At 40.5% G+C, this 21393-nt stretch overlaps 1 protein-coding gene across 1 annotated transcript in view; it reads right to left on the bottom strand.

Annotated features, from left to right (window-relative positions):
- Positions 1-20315, bottom strand: part of MTPAP (mitochondrial poly(A) polymerase) — a 37151-nt gene extending 16836 nt beyond the window's left edge. The window contains exons 1-4 of the mRNA XM_023218100.2: positions 20110-20315; positions 12107-12279; positions 10844-11068; positions 7309-7533 (exon numbers count right to left, since the gene is read on the bottom strand). Coding sequence (XP_023073868.2) covers positions 7309-7533; positions 10844-11068; positions 12107-12279; positions 20110-20278 — 792 coding nt within the window. The 5' untranslated portion in view covers positions 20279-20315. The remainder of the gene's footprint in view (positions 1-7308; positions 7534-10843; positions 11069-12106; positions 12280-20109) is intronic.
- Positions 20316-21393: the final 1078 nt, after the last annotated feature.

Here is a 21393-nt window from a genome sequence, read left to right as displayed (position 1 = left end):
AGTCTTTTCTTAAGACTCATCCATATTCCTGGCCCTGGGTTCTATGATGCCTCCTCTACTTCTTTATTTGTTTAAGCTAGTTCGTGTTATTTCTGTTATATATAATCAAAGAATATTCACTAACATATAGTTGGCAATAAAGAGGGGAAAAGTTCCCTAGTGGTCCAGTGCCTAGGATTTGGAACTTTCACTGAAAGAGGAAAAAAAAAAAAGATACCACCCTCATTATCAAACAAAAAGAGTACTAGTTAAATAAATTATGGTACATCCATTCAACGGAGTATTTTGAAGCCACTGAGGGTGATACAGTAGATTAAACTGCCAAGACACTACTAATAGGGAAAAAAAAATGAAGTTATAATTTGTATAGATAAAGTTATTATCTGTAAAGATTATGTTCTGGGTTTTTTCTTAAAAAAGAAAAAAATTTATATACACAAAGGAAAAAAATCCAGAATATATTAAATTATTCACCAGGTTATCTCTGGAGGCAGTGGGACCATCAGAGATACTTACGTTATATATTTCTATATCTATCACTTTATAATCAGAAAAAAACAGATTAAATAAATCACTGTATACAATTCCTACAATTAAACGTGGTATTTTCTCTATTGATTTGTCATTTATTTTTATATTAAAAGGACTAAAAATAAATTTCCTTTAAAAAATTAAAATTTCAAGATTCTTCCTCAGCCATCTTGTTATAATTTACCTTCATAACCTATTTCCCTGTCCATTCTATTTTAAAATACAAACACACACAATTTATGTTAGGAATAGGAATCAAACAAAAGCAAAGACAGATTTGGGGTCAGGAAGGCAAAAGGAGGTCAAGTGAGAAAGCAGTATTAGACTACATCAGGAGGAGTCATGGTGGACTCAATCTCAGAAGCAACAGAAGGATTAGAATCACTCAGAAGAAAGGTGATAGAGATTTTTTAAATTAAGTACTATAAATGAGTGAATAAAATCCTTGAGGTAACAGAAGTGAAAATGACAAGAAAAAACAGCTCTGAATCATGGAACTGGGTGCAGGAAACTGGTGAACTGTGAACCATGAGCAGGAGTGTGGTAGTTATTGAAGTTGCTCACCAAATGTTCTGTATCACCTTTCTCGGCATTTGGAAGATTTCATGTTCTTGCCCCTCTAAGGTTAATCAAAGTCATGTGATTTGCTTTGGCCAGTGAAATGTGAGCAGGGTTTTAAGTATCACTTCCAGGCAGAAACTTCAAGAGTCAATGCTCAATTCTTCACCTTGCCTTTCTACTGTTCAGTGATGGTGTGCAGGTGGAGATGAAACACTGGTCAGCCTGGGTGCTTGAACTACTATAATGTCCAGAGTGCCCCTGCTGACCTGCTGTGACATATAACCTCAGCCACAGAGAAACAGGTGATGTGTTAAGCCACTGAGATCTGTGAGATATGTGGGTTGTTACCAAAGCATCACCAAGCCTAACCTGACTAAAAATGCAAGCCAGGAAGAATCACAATGGACTCAGTACAGAAATAAAACACTGCTTTTAGGAAAAATTTAGATGAAAATTATACTTATTATGAGCAAAGGAAAGATATTCTCAAAAATGACTGTCCCCTATTAAATAAAAACTAGAAAAACTCTTCAGAGACAGATCCATAAGCAATTCCTATTAATATGTGCTATTCCTATAGCACTATCTATTTATTAGCAAATCATCTAACAAAGAAAAAACAAAAGTTAGGCACACTGTCCACAGCAATCATTCAGATAACAGAAAGCAGTACTCAAGACTTAAGCCATTTAATTCTTATTTTTATTACCTAAGTCCTCTAAGATATAGAACCCTGTAAGAAAAAGCAAAACTGAAGGAAAGAGCAAAGGCAGATTTTAGTTTAGGATTTTGTGCTAACATAATCTGTGTGATATGTCAGGTGACATATTTCACATGTAAGCAATATTTACACACTAAAAAATTTATGAACATTAAAATTACTATTTCAGTTAGCAGATAACTTTCCTTCTTTTCTTTTCCTTTCTTTTTTTTCCTTCTTTTTTAGTTGTACTCCTATCTGGAGTCTTGCTCTGTTGCCCAGGCTGGAGTGTAGTGGCGCAATCTCGGCTCACTACAACCTCCGCCTCCCGGATTCAAGCGATTCTCCTGCCCTCAGCCTCCCGAACAGCTGGGATTACAGGCACCAGCCATCATGCCTGCCTAATTTTCGTATTTTTGTGGAGACGGGGTTTCACCATGTTGGCCAGGCTGGCCTTCAACTCCTGACCTCATATCCGCCCACCTTGGCCTTTTCCCAAAGTGCTGGGATTACAGGCGTGAGCCACCATGCCCAGCCGTAAGTAACTTTCGTTTATCCATTAGCAAATAATTTCAGTCCCTATTGTGCATAGGATATCATACATAGTGCCATAAGACACGCAAAAAAGTCTAACACACTCTTCCTAACTCCCCTCAGATTGAGTTGAGGAATAAAACACACACACAAAGAATTATAAAGCAAGGTGTAGTGCGAAAAGATACCAAAGAACCAAAAGGTAAGAGGAGAGCTCATGAATGCAGAAAGCAGTCAAAGAAGTTTTAATGAATCTGATGAATGTAAGGTGCTTATATTTTTTAATTGTATTTTATTTTTAATATTTTTACTAGCAAAGCTATTATAATCTTGAACAAAAACATATTTCCAAAAAAACCTTAAATAAGCACATGTATGTTTAGAACAACACCTTCCTAATTTAAACCAACATACAAAATGCCAAATTCTGGTTATTTTTGTGTGTGTGTGACAGTCTTGCTCTTTCACCCAGACTGGAGTGAGGTGGTGTGATCTCGGCTGACCACAACCTCTGTCCACCCTGGGTTCAAGCAATTCTCCTGTCTCAGCCTCCTGAGTATCTGGGATTACAGGCGCCCGCCACCACGCCCAGTTTTTGTATTTTTAGTAGAGACAGGGTTTCACCACATTGGCCAGGCTGGTCTCGAACTCCTGACCTCAGGTGATCCACCCACCTGGGCCTCCCAAAGTGCTAGGATTACAGGCTTGAGCCACTGTGCCCGACCCAAAATGCCAAATTGTTTAGTAAGACTGGAGCACTGTCTTTAAAACATCTTTTTCTAAATACCTCTATACCTCAGAAATCTAAGAGTAAGACTCAACTAAAAGTTTCTAGGCCAGGTGCAGTGGCTCACACCTATAATCTCAGCACTTGGGGAGGCTGAGGCAGGAGGATCATTAGCCCAGGTATTCGAAACTATCCTGGGTACCGTGGTGAAACCCCATGTCAACAACAACAAAAAAAAATTAAAAATAAATTTAAAAAAAGAAGAAGAAAGTTTCTAACTCCTCCCCGTTTCCACCAAAGAAAAAATTTTGCTTCCCACTTACATAACAGTAAAATTAAATTGCTGCTGATGGTGGTCAACATTTGAACACTTACTAGGTGCCACAAGCACTGTTCAAAATGTTTCACACAGACTAACTCAATAAATCCTCTCAAACACTGTATGAGATATGTGCTATAACACCATTCCAATTTTATAGTTAGGACAACTGAGGCAGAGAGAAAGTAAATAACTTACCCGGGATCATATTACTAGTAAGTAGAATTAAAATTCTGCAGCTTGGTGCCAGAACCCAGGCTTTTTAAACCATTACAACACACTATTATGCTCCTTGATTATTCAGTTATAGTCCTTTATTTAAGACAGCCTAACGTAATTTAAGTGCCCCTTCCAGGAACTTAATACATATTCAAGTACATGCTAGTCTTAATAAAACTGATCCAGGCCGGGTGCGGTGGCTCATGCCTATAATCCCTGTGATCCCAGCACTTGGGGAGGCCAAGGTGGGTGGACCACCTGAACTCAGGAGTTCGAGACCACCCTGGGCAACATGGTGAAACACTATCTCTAAAAAAAAAATTAGCTGGGAGCAGCGGTGTAAGCCTGTAGTTCCAATTACTCAGGAGGGTGAGGCAGGAGAATTGCTTGAGCCCAGGAGACAGAGGTTGCAGCGAGCTGAGATCATGCCATTGTACCCTAGCCTGGGCAAAAGAGTGAGACTTCATCTCAAAATAGTATAGTAATAATAATAATAATAATAATAAAAACTGACCCATTTAATTTTTATCTCTTTCCTACTGCTGGCTAGTTTCAATTCAATAAGCATATGGTGAGTAAATTAAGGACACAGTACTGTGGAATAAGTATATGAACAGACATGATTCCTATCTGCCCAAGTTTATGATATAGTGGGAGACATACACATCAGCTACTCACTAAACATGACAGAAGAAATTTGAAGACAGATAGAAATACCAGCAAGATACTACAAAAAAGGAGTGATTACTTTTGGCTAGAGTGGAGAAAAAAATCAAGGGTGGTTTCAAGAAGGTAGAATTAGAACCAGACTTTGAAAGCTGTGTTAAGAGTGACAGTTGGGGCATGGAGGGAAGGTGCACTCCTGAGTGAAGGCACAGAACAACTGTTTGATCATTATGATATTTACAAGCGCCTTCTATTACTGGAAATGGTAATTAAACAATGTGGTTGGCGCCAGGCATGGTGGCTCAAGCCTGTAATCCCAGCACTTTGGGAGGCCGATGTGTGTGGATCACCTGAAGTCAGGAGTTCCAGACCAGCCTGGCCAACATGGCGAAACTCCATCTCTATTAAAAATACAAAAATTAGCTGAGAGCGGTGGCACGCGCCTGAAGTCCCAGCTACATATGAGGCTGAGGCAGGAGAATTGCTTAAACCCAGGAGGCAGAGATTGCAGTGGGCCACGATCATGTCACTGCACTCCAGCCTGGGTGACAGAGCAAAGCTCTGTCTCAAAAAAAAGAAAAACAAAAACAATGTGGTTGGAAAATTGGCTATGTAACAATATATAATGAGAAATGATGACTAAAATTAATTAAGAGACAGAGGATTTCAATACTATGCTAAAGAAAAGAAGCATTCTAAGTTTGTGGGAAAATTCAAACTGTGAGTGAAGGTAACTCCCACAAAGACTGAAGGTTGAAATACCAAGGCATGACACAACGAGTAAGTGGAAACAGAATGTAGTTATAATAATCTAAGTGAGAGTTTATAAGGGACTGCGAAACTATGAATACAAAAGATAACAACTTAGAAGCAGAATTAAAAGATGGTTGGCAAAGCTAAAATGCCACTAATTAACATGTGAAACATACAGAACTGTTATAAGAACTTAGCACATTTATAGGAAGATGAACATAAGCTGTTTCAAAACATTGTCTGAAGTATCAACTGGACATCCACATAAAGACTGATGTTCATTACTAGTTTGCAAGAGGTAAGGAAAGATAGAGCCATAGAAAGTAAACATTGTATAAAAACACATAGCCTTGGCTGGGTGTGGTGAGTAACACCTATAAACCCAGCACTTTGGGAGGCTGAGGTGGGTGGATCACCTGAGGTCAGGAGTTCAAGACCAGCCTGACCAATACGGTGAATCCCTGTCTCTACTAAAACACAAAAATTATCCAGGCATGGTGGGATCTGCCTGCAGTCCTAGGCACTTGGGAGGCTGAGACAGGAGAATTATTTGAACCCGGGAGGCGGAAGTTGCAGTGCGCTGAGATCATGTCACTGTACTCCAGCCTGGGCAACAGAGCAAGAGACTCTGTCTCCAACAAAAAAATAAAAATAAAAATAGGATGAGTTCATGTCCTTTGTAGGGACATGGATGAAGCTGGAAATCATCATTCCAAGCAAACTATTGCAAGGACAGAAAACCAAACACCACATGTTCTCACTCACAGGTGGGAATTGAACAATGAGAACACCTGGACACAGGAAGGGAAACATCACACACCGGGGCCTGTTGTGCAGTGGAGGGAGGGGGGAGGGGTAGCATTAGGAGATGTATCTAATGTAAAGGACGAGTTAATGGGTGCAGCACACCAACATGGCACATGTATACATATGTAACAAACCTGCACTTTGTGTAGATGTTGTACCCTAGAACTTCAAGTATAATAATAAAAACAATAAAATAAAATAAAAATAAATAGCTTTTTCAACAGTGTAATTAAATTAAGGCATCCTTTACATTGTTTGGGAGGATGGAAGAGATACTGGTTACTTTTACCCTGTTAGACATGCATACTAAAGATAACATAAATGGAAGAAATAATATCCAAACTTGCAAGAGAAAAAAAAGGGGTAAGAAGGAAGTGCAGGAATAAAGTAGGAGTAATCTAATAAAAGGAAGAAAGTGAAAAGCTGCTGGGCATGGTGGTTCATGCCTGCAATCCCAGCACTTTAGGAGGCCAAGGGGGGTAGATCACCTGAGGTCAGGAGTTCGAAACCAGCCTGACCGAGGACGTAAAACCCCATCTCTACTAAAAAACTATAAAAATCAGCTGGGCGTGGTAGCAGGCACCTGTAATCCCAGCTACTCAGGAGGCTGAGGCAGGACAATCACTTGAACCCAGGAGGCGGAGGTTGCAGTGAACCCACATTGCACCACGGCACTCCAGCCTGGGCAACAGAGCGAGACTCTGCCTCAGAAAAAAAAAAAAAAGAAAGTGAAAAGCAAAAGCACAGAAAATAGGAAATAAAAAATAAAACAGGAGAAATTAGTCTAAGAATGATCAGTAGTTACAATAAACATATTGAACTCAAAGACTGATAGCCTGGAGTAAAAGCATACTGCTATTTTTAAGAGATACACCCAAGCTAAAATAACATATATAAAGGCTGAAAATAAAGAAACAGAAGACATGTGAGACAAATATCAAGCGGCCACATGAACAAATAAAATAGAACTTAAGACAAAAGCATGTATAGTGATGAAAAAAGCAGGTGTGAGGGATATAATAAAACAATCCAATAAGGAAATATAATAATCATGTACCTATATGTAGCTAATATAGCCTTTGGATAAAACAAAAATCAAAAGAATTTTAAAAAGAAATTAACAAAACCAAGAATCATGAGATGGGAAAACATCTCAGTAACTAGATCACAAGGTTAAAAAGAAAAAATTAGTTAAGATACATAATTTGAATAACAAAATAGGCAACTTTGACCTAACTGAAAAATTTCTGAACCCTTGAAAAGAACTCTCTAATTGCATATGTACAGAATATTCACAAAAATTATCACATAGAACAATACAAAGACAGACTTTACAATTCCAAAGAATCAATAACAAATATACCTTATTCTTTAACCACAATGTTTAATAAGTTTAGAAATCAACAGTTTTATTTTATTAAGTTCAAAGATTTTTCTTTTTCTACTTTCTTAACTTTAAATGATTATAGTGGTCAAGAGAAATACACTTACCTTGCGAGTGCTGAGGTTTCGGGTTTCATCTAGATCCAAAAACATGTCCAAATCACATCCTAACTTCCCGAAAGTGTTGACTGAGGAGCCAAAGGGTCTGACTACACAGTCCGGAAAATATGCGGCGGCTATGTCTTCAATAAGAGAACAGGTGAGATATCGGAGCTTAGTGTTCTCCTCTGTTAGCTGGAACTCCTTCAAGAGAGTGTTCAGCTGATCGTCTATCTAGCTAGCCAAAACAAAACCAACAAAATAAAGAAAAAGTACAGGTCATATATAAGAGTTACCTTTTACTTTGAAAGATTTGGTGGCTTTGGAGACCTAACCTAGAAATATGCAAAGCCTGGTGCGGTGGCTCACACCTGTAATCCCAGCACTCCGGGAGGCTGAGGTGGGTGGATCACCTGAGGCCGGAAGTTCACGACCAGCCTGACCAACATGGAGAAACCTAATCTCTACTAAAAATATAAAATAAGCCAGGTGTGGTGGCACATGCCTGTAATCCCAGCTACTCAGGAGGCTGAGGCAGGAGAATCGCTTGAACCCAGGAGGCAAAGGTTGTGGTGGGCCAAGAACGCATCATTGCACTCCAGCCTGGACAATGACAGCAAGACTCCGTCTCAAAAAGATAGAAATACGCAACATTTTCTTGTTCAGTCTTAAAAGTGGATTAAAAAAATACTAAAAAAACCACTGAGGACGCCAGGCGCAGTGGCTCATGCCTGTAATCCCAATACTTTGGGAGGCTGAGGCGGATCACATGAGGCCAGAAGTTTGAGACTAGCCTGAGCAACACAGCAGGACCTCGTCTCTATTTCATTAAAAAAAAAATTACATAATATTTAAAAATTTTTAAAAAGCTCTGAGGAATGCCCCTAGCAAAATAAAAGTTGGCTAGAATTAAAACTTTGTAAGCAATGAGTATAAAGTATTGTTTTAAGAAAATGAAAGTAGTAAAGTACTCCAGAAGAGGTTAAAAACACGTTAGACATTTTAAACCCAAGGGGATGAAAGACCAATGTTAAAGGGCAAGAAAAACTAGAAATATTCAAGTAATGAAGGCCCAAGACCTCTCAGTTTCTCAGAATAACAATCCTATCTATCCACTAGAAGACTGGCATTAAAATGATCACGTACTGAAACTGTGTACTGGAGTATCTGAAGTGAAAAAAAGCTTCAAATGCTCTTACTTGAAACCAACATTGAAAATATCAACTGGCTGGGCACAGCAGCTCACACCTATCATCCACTGGGAGGCCAAGGTGAGAGGACTGCTTGAGCTCAGGAGTTTGAGACCAACCTGGGCAACATGATGAAACCCTGACTCTACCAAAACAAATTCAAAAACTAGCTGGGCGTGGTGGAATGCATCTATAGTCCCAGCTACTCAGGAGGCTGAGGTGGGAGGGACACTTGAGTCCAGGAGTTTGAGGCTACAGTGAGCTGAGACTGCACCACTGCACTCCAGCCTGGGCAACAGAGCAAGACTCCATATCAAATAAAATAAAACACAATAAAATAAAACAAAACAAAATAAAATAACTGAACTTCAATTCAATTCATTCATTTCAAATTCAAAAATTCAATTCAAAAATAATAAAAGAGGCCAGGCTTGGTGGCTCATGCCTATAATCTCAGCACTTTGGGAGGCCAAGGCAGGCAGATCACATGAGATCAGAAGTTCGAGACCAGCCTGGCCAACATGGTGAAACCCTGACTCTACCAAAACAAATTCAAAAACTAGCTGGGCGTGGTGGAATGTATCTATAGTCCCAGCTACTCAGGAGGCTGAGGTGGGAGGGAATCTACCCCGAATCTACTAAAAACACAAAAAATTAGCCAGGTGTGGTGGCGCATGCTTGTAATCCCTGCTACTTGGGCGGCTGAGGCAGGAGAATCGCTTGAACCTGGGAGGTGGAGGTTGCAGTGAGCCAAGATCATGCCACTGCACTCCAGCCTGGGCAACAAGAGCGAAACTCTGTCTCAATACTAATACTAATACTAATACTAATACTAATACTAATACTAATAATAATGAAAGAAAAGGAAATAGACTAGAAGCAAAAATTTTCTTATTAGAAAAGTAAACCTTGAAAATAGTATTTTGATAAATAAAGCCATGAGTTGATTCTTTGGAAAGACTAGCAAGGTCTGGCAAGTCTGAGTAAGAAACACCAAGACAGGTGGGGCGCAGTGGCTCACGCCTGTAATCCCAGCACTTTGGGAGGCCGCGGCAGGTAGATCACGAGGTCAGGAGATCAAGACCATCCTGGCTAACACAGTGCAATCCCATCTCTACTAAAAATACAAAAAATTAGCCAGGCATCGTGGTGAGCACCTGTAGACCCAGCTACTCTGGGAGGCAGAGCTTGAAGTGACCTGAGATCGCGCCATTGCACTCCAGCCTGGGCGACAGAGCAAGAGTCTGTCTAAAAAAACAAAAACAAAAAACAAAAAAAACCCACCAAGACAAATACAAACAATATTTGAACAGAGAAAAGAGACAGAATCTTGGGCCTGGCATGCTGGCTCACGCCTATAATCCTAGCACTTTGGGAGGCCGAAGTGGGCAGATCACCTGAGGTCAGGAGTTCGAGACCAGCATGGCCAAAGTGGTGAAACTCCGTCACTGCTAAAAATATAAAAGTTAGCTGGGCATGGTGGTGCGTGCCTACAGTCCCAGCTACTCGGGTGGCTGAAGCATGAGAACTGCTTGAACCGGGGAGGAGGTTGCAGTGAGCCAAGATCATGCCACTGCACTCTAGCCTGGGCAACAGGGGGAGACTCCGTCTCAAAGTAAAAGAGAGAGAGAGAGAGAATCAGAAAGAAGACATTTTAAAATTGACAGAAAACCATGTACAATTTTATGTCATTATGCTGGAAACAGAAAGAAAACCTAAATTGTTCAAAAGGCCCAAAACTTCAGAAGAACGTGGTTACCTGTGAGTACAAATGGGGCATGGCGGGGAAGGAGCAGACAAGGATTACTATCACTTTTCATTCAACATATCCTGCAGTTTGAATTTTTTAAATACAATCCCATTTATTTATAGAGATATTAAAATTGTAATAAAAATATTAGCACAACAAATGTAATAACGCATTTTTTAAAATACACCTTGACTAAGTAGGGTTTATTCTGTGAATGAAAGAATGACTTGACATGAGGAAATCTACAGTGAAATCTACAATTCGCTACATTAAGACATTAGGAGGGGAAAGAAAAGACATCAGGAGAAAAACCATATATAACCACAAGATTATACGCCAGTCATCAAAATAATCTCAAATGTCAAAGCTCAACATCTACTCAATGTGCTGAGCATGATGACATTCTTAGAAAGCTAGAAATAGAAAAACTCTTTCATCTCATTATGCATCCACCACCACGATTCATCTCTGTAACTCTTTTCACCTTGTAAAACTGAAGATCTATACCCATTAAACAATTATGTAGCGTGAATATTTTATACGAATCTTTATTGTTCATAAAAAATGCATATTTCTCAAAGTTGAAGTATACCTAAAAACTTACACTTTCTGCATAACAAATTAATTCAAAGAGCTTCCTGTTTGAAGGTGGCAACTGATTACTCGACTGTATGCATGACTGTTCAGAAGTCTGGTTTTTCAACTTCAGACTGAGGAAACGTGATCTGAATGGAATTGCAGTCTCCATGGCCATGTTTGGAGTATGAGTCCCATTTTGCAGTGAACCTACACTTTCCTTTCGGCAAAATTCTACAACAGCATAGAGACCCTATACCAAAAACATAAGAAAAAACAAAACACATTTCACAATATATCTAACATACTATTTTAGCTCATATTTTAAAACAATTATAATGCTACAAAATATCAAGTTTTTAAAATTTACAAATGATACGATTCTAACACAGCATTAGTTTTATTCAATTTAAGTAGATTAAGAAAAGGAACACTGGGCCGGGCACAGTGGCTCACACCTGTAATTCCCTCACTTTGGGAGGTGGAGGTGGGCAGATCACCTGAGGTCAGGAGTTCGAGACCAGCCTGGCCAATATGGTGAAACCCCGCCTCTACTAAAAATACAAAAATTAGCTAGAAGTGGTGGCAGGTGTCTGTAAGTCCAGTTACTTGGGAGGCTGAGGCAGAAGAATCGCTTGAACCCAGGAGACAGAGGTTGCAATGACCCGAGATCATGCCACTGCACTCCAGCCTGGGCAAGAGAGTGACTCTATCTCAAAAAAAAAAAAAAAGAAAGAAAAGAAAAGGAACCTTAAAAAGATGTTAGTTAAGTGAAGCTGAATAGACTGAAAAGAATGAAGCAGAAAAACCCAAAGGCAAAACAAAGATCCCCTCCCACTGGCCTTCATCTGCAAGTTAAAGGGACTCTCTAAAGTATTCAAGCTGGGCGTGGAGGTGCAGGACTGTAGTCACAGCTACTCCAGAGGCAGGAGGATCACCTGAGCCTAGGAGTCAAGGCTGTAGTGCACTATGATCCTACCTGCCAACAGCCACCACACTCCAGCATAGGCAACAGAGTTGGACTCTCTTAAAATTAAGAGATCTCTTAAAATTAAGCATTCAAATAATGAAATCAGTCATAAATGACTTATAATCCTAAAATACTGCTGTAAGAATTTGTAGTCTCATATGGAAAACAAAACTCATTAAAGAAATCCAGATAAGGAAGGTGCAGTATATCAAAGAGAACCTAACTACCATATTGCAAAAGGCAACAGCAAAAAACAACTAATGGAGACCTCCACCCCTGAAAAGCATAAACGTTAAGTTAGATTGTTTTTCAAATACTTACAAAGCTTTCATAGAAGAAATGATTATTAATAGGTCCATGTTGGGATAAATATTTAAGAAACTTGTTTTCACTGATTTTCTCTGGACAATGTATTAAAACAGTCCGCTGTGCCTGTTCTCGTCTTTCATTTTGCATCTCAGAGAATCTCTTTCTAGGAATCTTGTCTTCAAAGCCTATGAATGAGACAAAAACATTTCCACCACACGCACACACATAAAATTTTAAAAATATTTCGATAAGGTGTTTTAAAGACTTTATATATGACTAAAACCAAATTCACCTATTCTTTTTCTCTTCCTTTATAAGGGTTAAACTATACTACAGTAGTCCCCCCATTACCCACAAAGGTTATGTCCCAAGATGCCCGTAAATACCTAAAACCTTGGATATTACCAAGCCCTTTATATACAATGTTTTATCGTATACATAAATTAGGCACAGTAAGCGATTAGTAACAATGGGCCAGGCTTGATGGCTCATGCCTATAATACCAGAACTTTGGGAGGCTGAGGTGGGTGGATCACCTGAAGTCAGGAGTTCAAGATCAGCCTGGTCAACATGGTGAAACCTCATCTGTACTAAAGACACAAAAATTAGCCGGGCATGGTGGCACACGCCTGTAGTCCCAGCTACTTGGGAGGCTGAGACAGGAGAATCACTTGAAACCAGGCGGCTGACATTGCAGTGAGCTCAGATTGCACGACTGCACTCCAGCCTGGGCAACAGAGCAAGACTGTCTCAAAAAAGAGAGAGAGAGAGAGAGAGATTAACAACTAATAATGAAATAGAACAATTCTAACAATCTACTGCAATAAAAGTTATATGAATGTGGTCTTTCTCTCTCAAAATATCATATTGTATTGTGCTCACCTATTTGTGGACCACGGTTGACTGTGAGGAAATGAAAATGTGGAAAATGGAAACACAGATGAGGTGGAATTACTGCACCTTCAGTGTTCGTTTGGCTACTCTCCCATGACTACTATTAAAACTGCCCACTTTCTCTGTTTTGATTTACTACGCTTGATGCAAAGTGCTGAAAACGGAGTTCCACAAAACTTTAAAAACAAAACCGGGAAAGTAAAATCACTTATTTAATACTTACACAAATAAGCACATACAAAATTGTGCAACTTGTAACATTCCAAAGACTAAAAGAAATTATTACAAGGCTGATTGTAACAAGACAATGAGTTGGGAAATTTGGTGTTTTGAAGTAAGCTATTAAGGCGTTTTTCTTTCTCAAGGGTCTTGATCTGGCTCAAACAATTAACAATGAGTTACCAACTATCATGTGCTCTGTATCAGGGAAATCAAAGAATTTAAAACCTCTCTGCTGCCCATGAAGAGTTCACTGATAATTTCACTAACGAAAGAAAGAGGCCAGGAGTTTTACAATCACAGGGAATCAAGACAAGAATTGTGACAGTCAAGAATTAAATATTAATAACCCACTAGCCACGATGGGAAGGCCAACAAATGAACTAAGCGTAGAGAGAAAAAAATTATTCAAGTTCTAAGAGTATTAAAGCACAAACCTGATGTTAACAACTAAATTCCCCCAAGATTTTAACTTCCAGTTAAGTAGTTTAAGGTGTTTCTTTAAAAAGTCTGGAATGGTAGACTCTAGAGATCATAAACCACCAAGTCTGATATCAATACCCTTAACAAGGCCAGACGCAGTGGCTCACGCCTGTAATCCCAGCACTTTGGGAGGCCGAGGTAGGAGGATCACCTGAGGTAGTGAGTTGAGACCAGCCTGGCCAAATTAGCCCGGCGTGGTGGCGTGTGCCTGTAGTCCCAGGTACTTGGGAGGCTGCGACAGGAGAATCACTTGAACCCGGGAGGTTGCAGTGAGCCGGGATTGCACCATTGCACTCCAGGCTGGGTGACAGAGGGAGACTCTGTCTTAAACAACAACAACAACAACAACAAAACCCTTAAAATTCCAAAGAAATTAAATAGAACAGAAAATGTAAATGATGGATAGAAATCAGCAGAAACTTTTAGCCTCATTTTCTTCAAAAAGGCTATGAAACTGATGGATCAAGGAAATACTCCAAGCCCACTATCTTATTATCTTTTTTTTTTTTTTTAAAGAGACAAGGTCTCCCTCTGTCACTCAGGCTGAAGTGCAGTGGCACACTCCTGGCTCACTGCAATCTCTGCCTCCCAGGTTCAAGTGATTCTCGTGCCTCAACCTCCCCAGTAGCTAGGATTACAGGTATGCGCCACCACACCCGGCTAATTTTTGTATGTTTAGTAGAGACGGGGTTTCCCCACGTTGGTCAGGCTGGTCTTGAACTCTTGACCTCAAGCAATCCTCCCTCCTTGGACTCCCAAAGTGCTGAAATTACAGGCATGACACCACCACACCAAGCCTGAAAACACAGCTTTTAACTATGTGCCTTCGCCTCCATTCCCAATGACAATTATTTAACATCAATCTCTTATTTTAGGCCTGTATCACAATAATCTGACTCCCAAACTAGTCTCATTCACTCCAGTTTTGTTTTTCTCAAGCTATTCTCCACATAACTGCCAAAATGTTCTTTAAAAAATGGTCTTTTTTTTTTTTTTAAGTCTTTTCTTTGGCTTCTCTGCTTAAATCCTTTAATGGCTTCCCCATTAAAGGATTAAATGCCTTTAAGATCACATCTAAACTCCATAGCATGGCTATAAAGTGCTTGCACCATGTCCCATCTCCCCTCTTTCATGTCACTTGTACCATTTCTTTCTGTTGCACTTTTCACATACGGTACTATACACACACAATACTATCACACGCTAGGAACTATCTATGTCTTCTTCCTTCTAGTTGGAATGCCCACCTTCTCATTTTCTGTCTGGCAAACTCCCATTTATCCTTCAAATCTTGCTCAGGTCTGTGAAGACTTCTGACTCTCCATGGCAGAATCTCTTCTATCTCTGTATTAACTTACTTTAACAACTATGAAAGAATGTAATTCATAGTGTTATATTTATTTAACAATACGGAAGAACACTTTCTTCCATATTGAGGACAGAGGCTATTCTTTCCAGTCAGACCTCAGTCTACCAACTGTCCTTCCTCCAAGTGGTCCTTATTTCCTTCTCTTACACTATAGGCTCTGCCTAGACCACCTTACTACTTTTTCAGTTGTGACTGACACCTACACACTCTTGTCTCTGATTTTTTACTGAGTCTAAACTGATGTCCAACTGCTTATTGCAAAAGTAAAGTCAAACAGTGTAGAATTTTCTTTTTTCTTTTTCTTTTTTATTTTTCAGACAGAGTCTCGCTCTGTTGCCCAGGCTGGAGTGCAGTGGTGTGATCTCGGCTCACCGCAATCTCTGTCTCTGGGGTTCAAGCAATTCTCCTGCCTCAGCCTCCTGAGTAGCTGGGATTACAGGCACATGCCACTGCACCAGGCTAATTTTTATATTTTTAGTAGAGAAGGGGTTTCACCATGTTGGCCCAGCTGATCTTGAACTCCTGACCTCAGGTGACCCTCCTGCCTTGGCCTCCCAAAGAGCTGGGATTACAAGTGTGAGCCACGGCACCCGACCCAAACAGTGTAGAATTTTCTAAAGTAGAAGCATAAATCCTCTCCCAGTCCTCTTACTCTAACAGCCAACCATTAAGTTGTGGTACTTACCTTTTCAGACATTTTCAAGGCATATGTAAACATATACACTCGTATCCATAGATACACATCTTTTACACAACTGAAATCTTACTATATATTCTGTAACATGCTGTAAGATACTTAATATACTGGAGACATTTTCCCATATCAGAAGATACATATTTACTTTATTTCTTTTAAAAATTACATACTCTTGCCGGGCACAGTGGCTCAAGCCTGTAATCCCAGCACTTTGGGAGGCCGAGGTGGGTGGATCACAAGGTCAGGAAATCGAGACCATCCTGGCTAACACGGTGAAACTCCGTCTCTACTAAAAAAATACAAAAAACTAGCCAGGCGAGGTGGAGGGCGCCTGTAGTCCCAGCTACTCCGGAGGCTGAGACAGGAGAATGGCACAAACCCGGGAGGCGGAGCTTGCAGTGAGCTGAGATCTGGCCACTGCACTCCAGCCCAGGCGACAGAGCGAGACTCCATCTCAAAAAAAAAAAAAAAAAAAAAATTATATACTCTTAAATATGTATTTATCATAGTTTAGCCAAATCTCTATTGATAAATATTTAGGTGGTTTATCACTTTTTCACTATTATAAACAACACTGCAATGTCATCTGTATGCAATGTCTCTGCACATTTATACAAATATATCCCTGCAGGTGGACTGCCGGCAAAGAGCAGGGATTACATTTGAGAATGAGATAGAAAAGTTTCATTAAAAAAATGGAGCATTGTGCTTGAGAAGATGAAAAAGGTAGAATCTAAAGCCTTAAACAACAGTAGGTTAAGAATGATGTAGACACGATGACAAAGTTGTGAAGGCGGGAAAAGAAAGTTGAGGTAATTTAGTGCCTCACCACAGGTATATCAAATCTATAACAAATTAAAAGGAAGAAATAATAAGTGCTAATATTTTATGACAGATTGAATGTGCAATGGTCTTGATAATACAATATGGTAAGCACAAACTAACATTAAGAAAGGACTGAATAGGCCAGGCGCAGTGGCTCATGCCTATAATCCCAGCACTTTGGGAGGCCAGGGAGGCTGGATCGCTTGAGGTCAGAAGTTCGAGACCAGCCTGGCCAACATGGTGAAATCCCATCTCTACTAAAAACACAAAAAAGCCAAGTGTGGTAACTGCGCCTGTAATCCCAGCGGGATTATCGCTTGGAGGCAGAGGTTGCACTGAGCCGAGATAGCACCACTGCACTCCAGGCTGGGCTACTGAGAGACTCCTTCTCAAAAGAAAAAATAAAAATAAAAATAAAAAGACAGAATACCACCCTGTATTTAGAATTAAAAACAAAATAAAGATGCATGTATATAATGGGGGAAAAACTAACCTAGCATAGTTTTATAAAAGAGGCCTGAAAGTTTGATGCATCAAAGGAATGCCTTAACTTCTGGATTGAGGATAGAAAGAGAATGAATTCATATAAAGAACTTCAAGCCTTATTAAGACAAATGTTTTTAAAAATCCAAATTTAAGGGGTAACAGCACCTCTTTGCTACTTACTAATCAGGCCACATATGGAGTATATGTCCTGCTCTGGACGTAATGGATATGAAAGATATTAACAAGCCAGACAGCAACCAGAGAGGAATAGCAAAAAGTCTAGAAACTCTAATACACAATTTCTACAAATAAAAGAGGATCTACAGTCTGGGGAAAAAAAAAACTAATAAGAATCTGAGAGCTGAGCACTGGCTTTAAACATAATATATAGCACCTTCTCTTAATAGTTTTCCAAGCACTGTCACTCTTCTGAAACTCACAATAACCTTTTAAGATAGACAGGGTAGGTATCACTGCAGGTGAAAAAACTGCCCAAAGTCAAATACCTAATAAGATGGGTAGCCTCCTGCAGTTTAGCTGTTGTTTGTTTGGCTGCTGGCATCCAAACAACAGCTAAACCTGTTCAGGTAACAGTTCTGGTAACAGCACACCCCTGCGAGTAAAAACCACTCTATGTAGTTGTTGTGGAACTGTCACACTTACCCCCCGCCCCATGAGATAGGGATTATCAGACTATTTTGGATACCTCCTCTTCATCCAAAGGGTGGGCATGTGATCAATCAGAAGTCGCAAGCATGTGAATGTGGAGCTGCTGGTGACCATCAGCCCCACCATTAACATCCCATGTATAAGAGCCCAAGATTGTAAGGCCACCAAAAAATAGCTAAGGAAAATGAAAATATCTCACACTGACCACGTCAATCCAATTGACCTTAAAGTATACTATATGTGTCTTTCTGGAGTTTGGTTACACAGATTGGTATAGTCTCCCTTTTCTACTTAAGCTATTTTGAGTTATTTTCTGTTACCTGTATCAGAAAGAATCCTGAATAATACACTACATACTCTTTTTCTCTTTCTGCTACAGCTCTTTCCACTACTCACACGAAACCTATGTCAAATCTGAACAATGTGGAAATGGGAAATTAACAGATTTTAGCTCACTATAAATATTTTTCAACCATTAGAGCCTAACCAAAAATGGAACTGACTGATTTATGAAACAATATTCCTTACTGCTATAAACTGTTACTAGGAATGTTTTGGTAATGAATCTGCACACTGAATGAAAAACTGAATTGGATATTTCTCAGGTTCCTTCCAGTTATAAAATTACATGCTTCTAGGTGAGTATAAGGTGTAGTTACCTGTCCTTTTTTAAAATAGTAAAGACATCCAAATGAGCCTTTTGTTATTTGTTATTTCCTGCAAGAATCCCTGAATATTTAGTCATATTATTCTAATGATACAAAATGAAAATTTTCTTAAAAAAGAAAACAAACAGCAAAGCTACAGTAAATGAAGAGTACAGCCTTACAATTAGAAGTGGGTTTTACTGGCTGGGTGTGGTGGCTCCCGCCTGTAATCCCAGCACTTTGGGAGGTCAAGGCAGGCAGATCACCTGAGTACTGGAGTTCAAGATCAGCCTGGCCGGCATGATGAAACCCTATCTCTACTAAAAACACAAAAATTAGCCAGGCGTGGTGCCACGTGCCTGTAATCCCAGCTACTCGGGAGGCTGAGGCAGGAGAATCACTTGAACCCGGGAGGCCGAGGTTGCGGTGAGCCCAGATCTTGTCATTGCACTCCAGCCTGGGCGACAGAGGAAGACTTCGACCCGGAAAAGAAAGAAAAGAGTAGGTTTTTTTTACTTTTGCCACCGAAGAGCTGAGTTTAGCTTGAACTACTTAAGCTACCGTTGGACTACCCTGTTCTCTCATCTATAAAATGGAATGACAGTATTTTCTTACACACCTACGCTACGGGGTTGTTTTATGTATCAAAGTGCATATGAACACACTCTCAAATATAAATTCCCATACAAATGTTAAATTACAATAGCTTTTTTGGCAGAATCCACACTCAGATTTTCAGCGTTACTTAGAAATTTTCAACAGAAGTAGCTTCCACTAAATACAATCCAATCAATATTTCAATTAAATATTTTATAAAGATTTCTCACTGCCTGTCAATGTAAGTCTTTTATACAGTCTGATAAAGACACCAGTTTATTTTAGGGAAAAAAATAGCTCCAAGGAATCATAGAAATCAATACATTTTGTTTAATAATTTAACTAAACGTCTAAATTAACTGAGCTAGTGACCTTGCCTAAGCTATTTACCTCTTTCAGCCATTTTCTACATCTGTAAAATGGACACAGTGATACATTTCTTGCAAGATTGTTTTAAGAACTGTAAATAGAATACACAAGCTCTTGAGTCACAAGAGAGGTTCAATAACACTGGCTTCTCAATACACAAAGAGGCATATAAATGTAGAGCGAACGCGGGACAACAGCCTGTTGTAGTGAATTCAAATCTGTTACCAGATTGATTTGGTTCAAAATGGCCAAAAAGAATAAAGTAAATGGCAGTACTTTATTAGGCAGAACCCCATGTCTAGGAACCAAGAATCCTCTTGATTCATCAGGCTACACTATAACTCGGCCTCCAGCAACAACTTCATATATCAAAATCAGAAATATACGTAAATGATGCAACGATTGGCTCAGCAGTGTAGCATTACTATCATTGGGAACACTATTTCGTCAAACTGTAAAGTGCTAGCAAACTGGGTTCCTGATCTGAATTTCATGGAAGTCTAAACAATTCCATTACTGTACACAGGAGTCGCCCCAAAAAATATCACACATCTCACTTCTGCCTCAGCAACAGCGGCGACCCTGGGTTCCCCTAGAGAGATCAGAGGAGAGGAGGACAGGACACAGCCCCACTCTCTTGCCAAAGGGTCCACGGCCGTTTCCACAGGCCACGTGTTCCCCCGTGATCCCAGACTCTTCCCCCTTCCTCGCCCGCTGTGGGACGGAGCTACAGAGCAAACCGAGGCCACGGCGCCATCACCTGTCTCCACGATCCCTGAAGGCTGCTCGTCTCTCCTGAGGTCTTCGGCCACAGTTCCTGGGCAACTCAAAAGTCTGACGATAAGCCGCTGGACTCGAGTTCTTCTCTGGGCACACAGGTGCAAACGGGTCAAGAGCCCCGCGCCAGGAACCGCCATGATTAAAAGCATGAGCGCGAAGCTGAAAGGGCAGCGCGTTGTTGCGCATGCGCCCGGGGTGGGGTGGGGGGGAGGGGGCAAAAGAAATGGGAAGCCTCGAGGGTCAAACTACGCGAAAGAAGTTCGGTTTTAGAGGAAGAAAGGAAATTGAGGCCAAAAAGAAGATGCCTGAGCTTTCAGAGATGGTTTACTTCCACAGTCATACAGTTTACCAAATGAAAAGCTCCATAGAAGGAGCGCGCCATCTAGTCTTGTAAATAGCGTCATGAAAATAGAGCCAGAGCCCGGGCGCGGTGGCTCTTGCCTGTAATCCCAGCGTTTTGGGAGGCTGAGGCGGTTGAATCAGCTGACATCAGGAGTTCGAGACCAGCCTGGCTAACATGGCAAAACCTTGTGTCTACTAAAAAATACAAAAAAAAAAAAATTAGCTGGGCGTGATGACACGTCTGTAATCCCAGCTACTTGGGAGGCTGAGGCACGAGAATCACTTGAACCCGGGAGGCGAAGATTGCACTGAGCCGAGATCGCGCCATTGCACTTAAGCCTGTGCAACAGAGCGTGACCCTGTCTCCAGAAAAAAACAAACAAACAAAAATGTTAAAATAACGGAAAGGCTTTTAACCTCTGAAAGGGCACCAGGAGCAGCCAGGGCATCATCTTTTTCCTTGAACCATGTGAGGACATTTGACAACCTCTGCCAATATGCCTCCATTCAAATTAAAATTCAAGTGGTTTTGCCAGCCCCTCCTCCAAGTGAGAAGTATATACCTCATCTTAAAGGCATAGGAAAGGCATTGGAGAGGACTGGTTCAGTCTTCTCATTTTGAACATGAGAAAGTGGGGCACAGATCAGACAAGGACTGGCTATAGGTCACACCTGGGGAGTCAAAGCTTAAAGTCAGAGCTCTGCCCTCCATTCAAGGCTCTTCCTCAGTACCTGTGTCGTAACCCGTGGCCCTTGCTCGGGTGCCTGGGAAAAGGACATACCAAACAGTGCAGAGAAACCTGCAACTGAAGGCAGCCCCCCGGGGGTACACACTGCTGCTGGAGGCGAAAGGAAAGCGAGGGGCCTCTCAAGTGAGAGAGGACAAACCAGCACTGGAACTGACTAGCCAGCTCTGTGTTAG

Source organism: Piliocolobus tephrosceles, chromosome 9, assembly GCF_002776525.5.
Source record: "Piliocolobus tephrosceles isolate RC106 chromosome 9, ASM277652v3, whole genome shotgun sequence".
Lineage (NCBI taxonomy): Eukaryota > Metazoa > Chordata > Mammalia > Primates > Cercopithecidae > Piliocolobus > Piliocolobus tephrosceles.
This window is presented reverse-complemented; position numbering and strand designations above follow the sequence as displayed.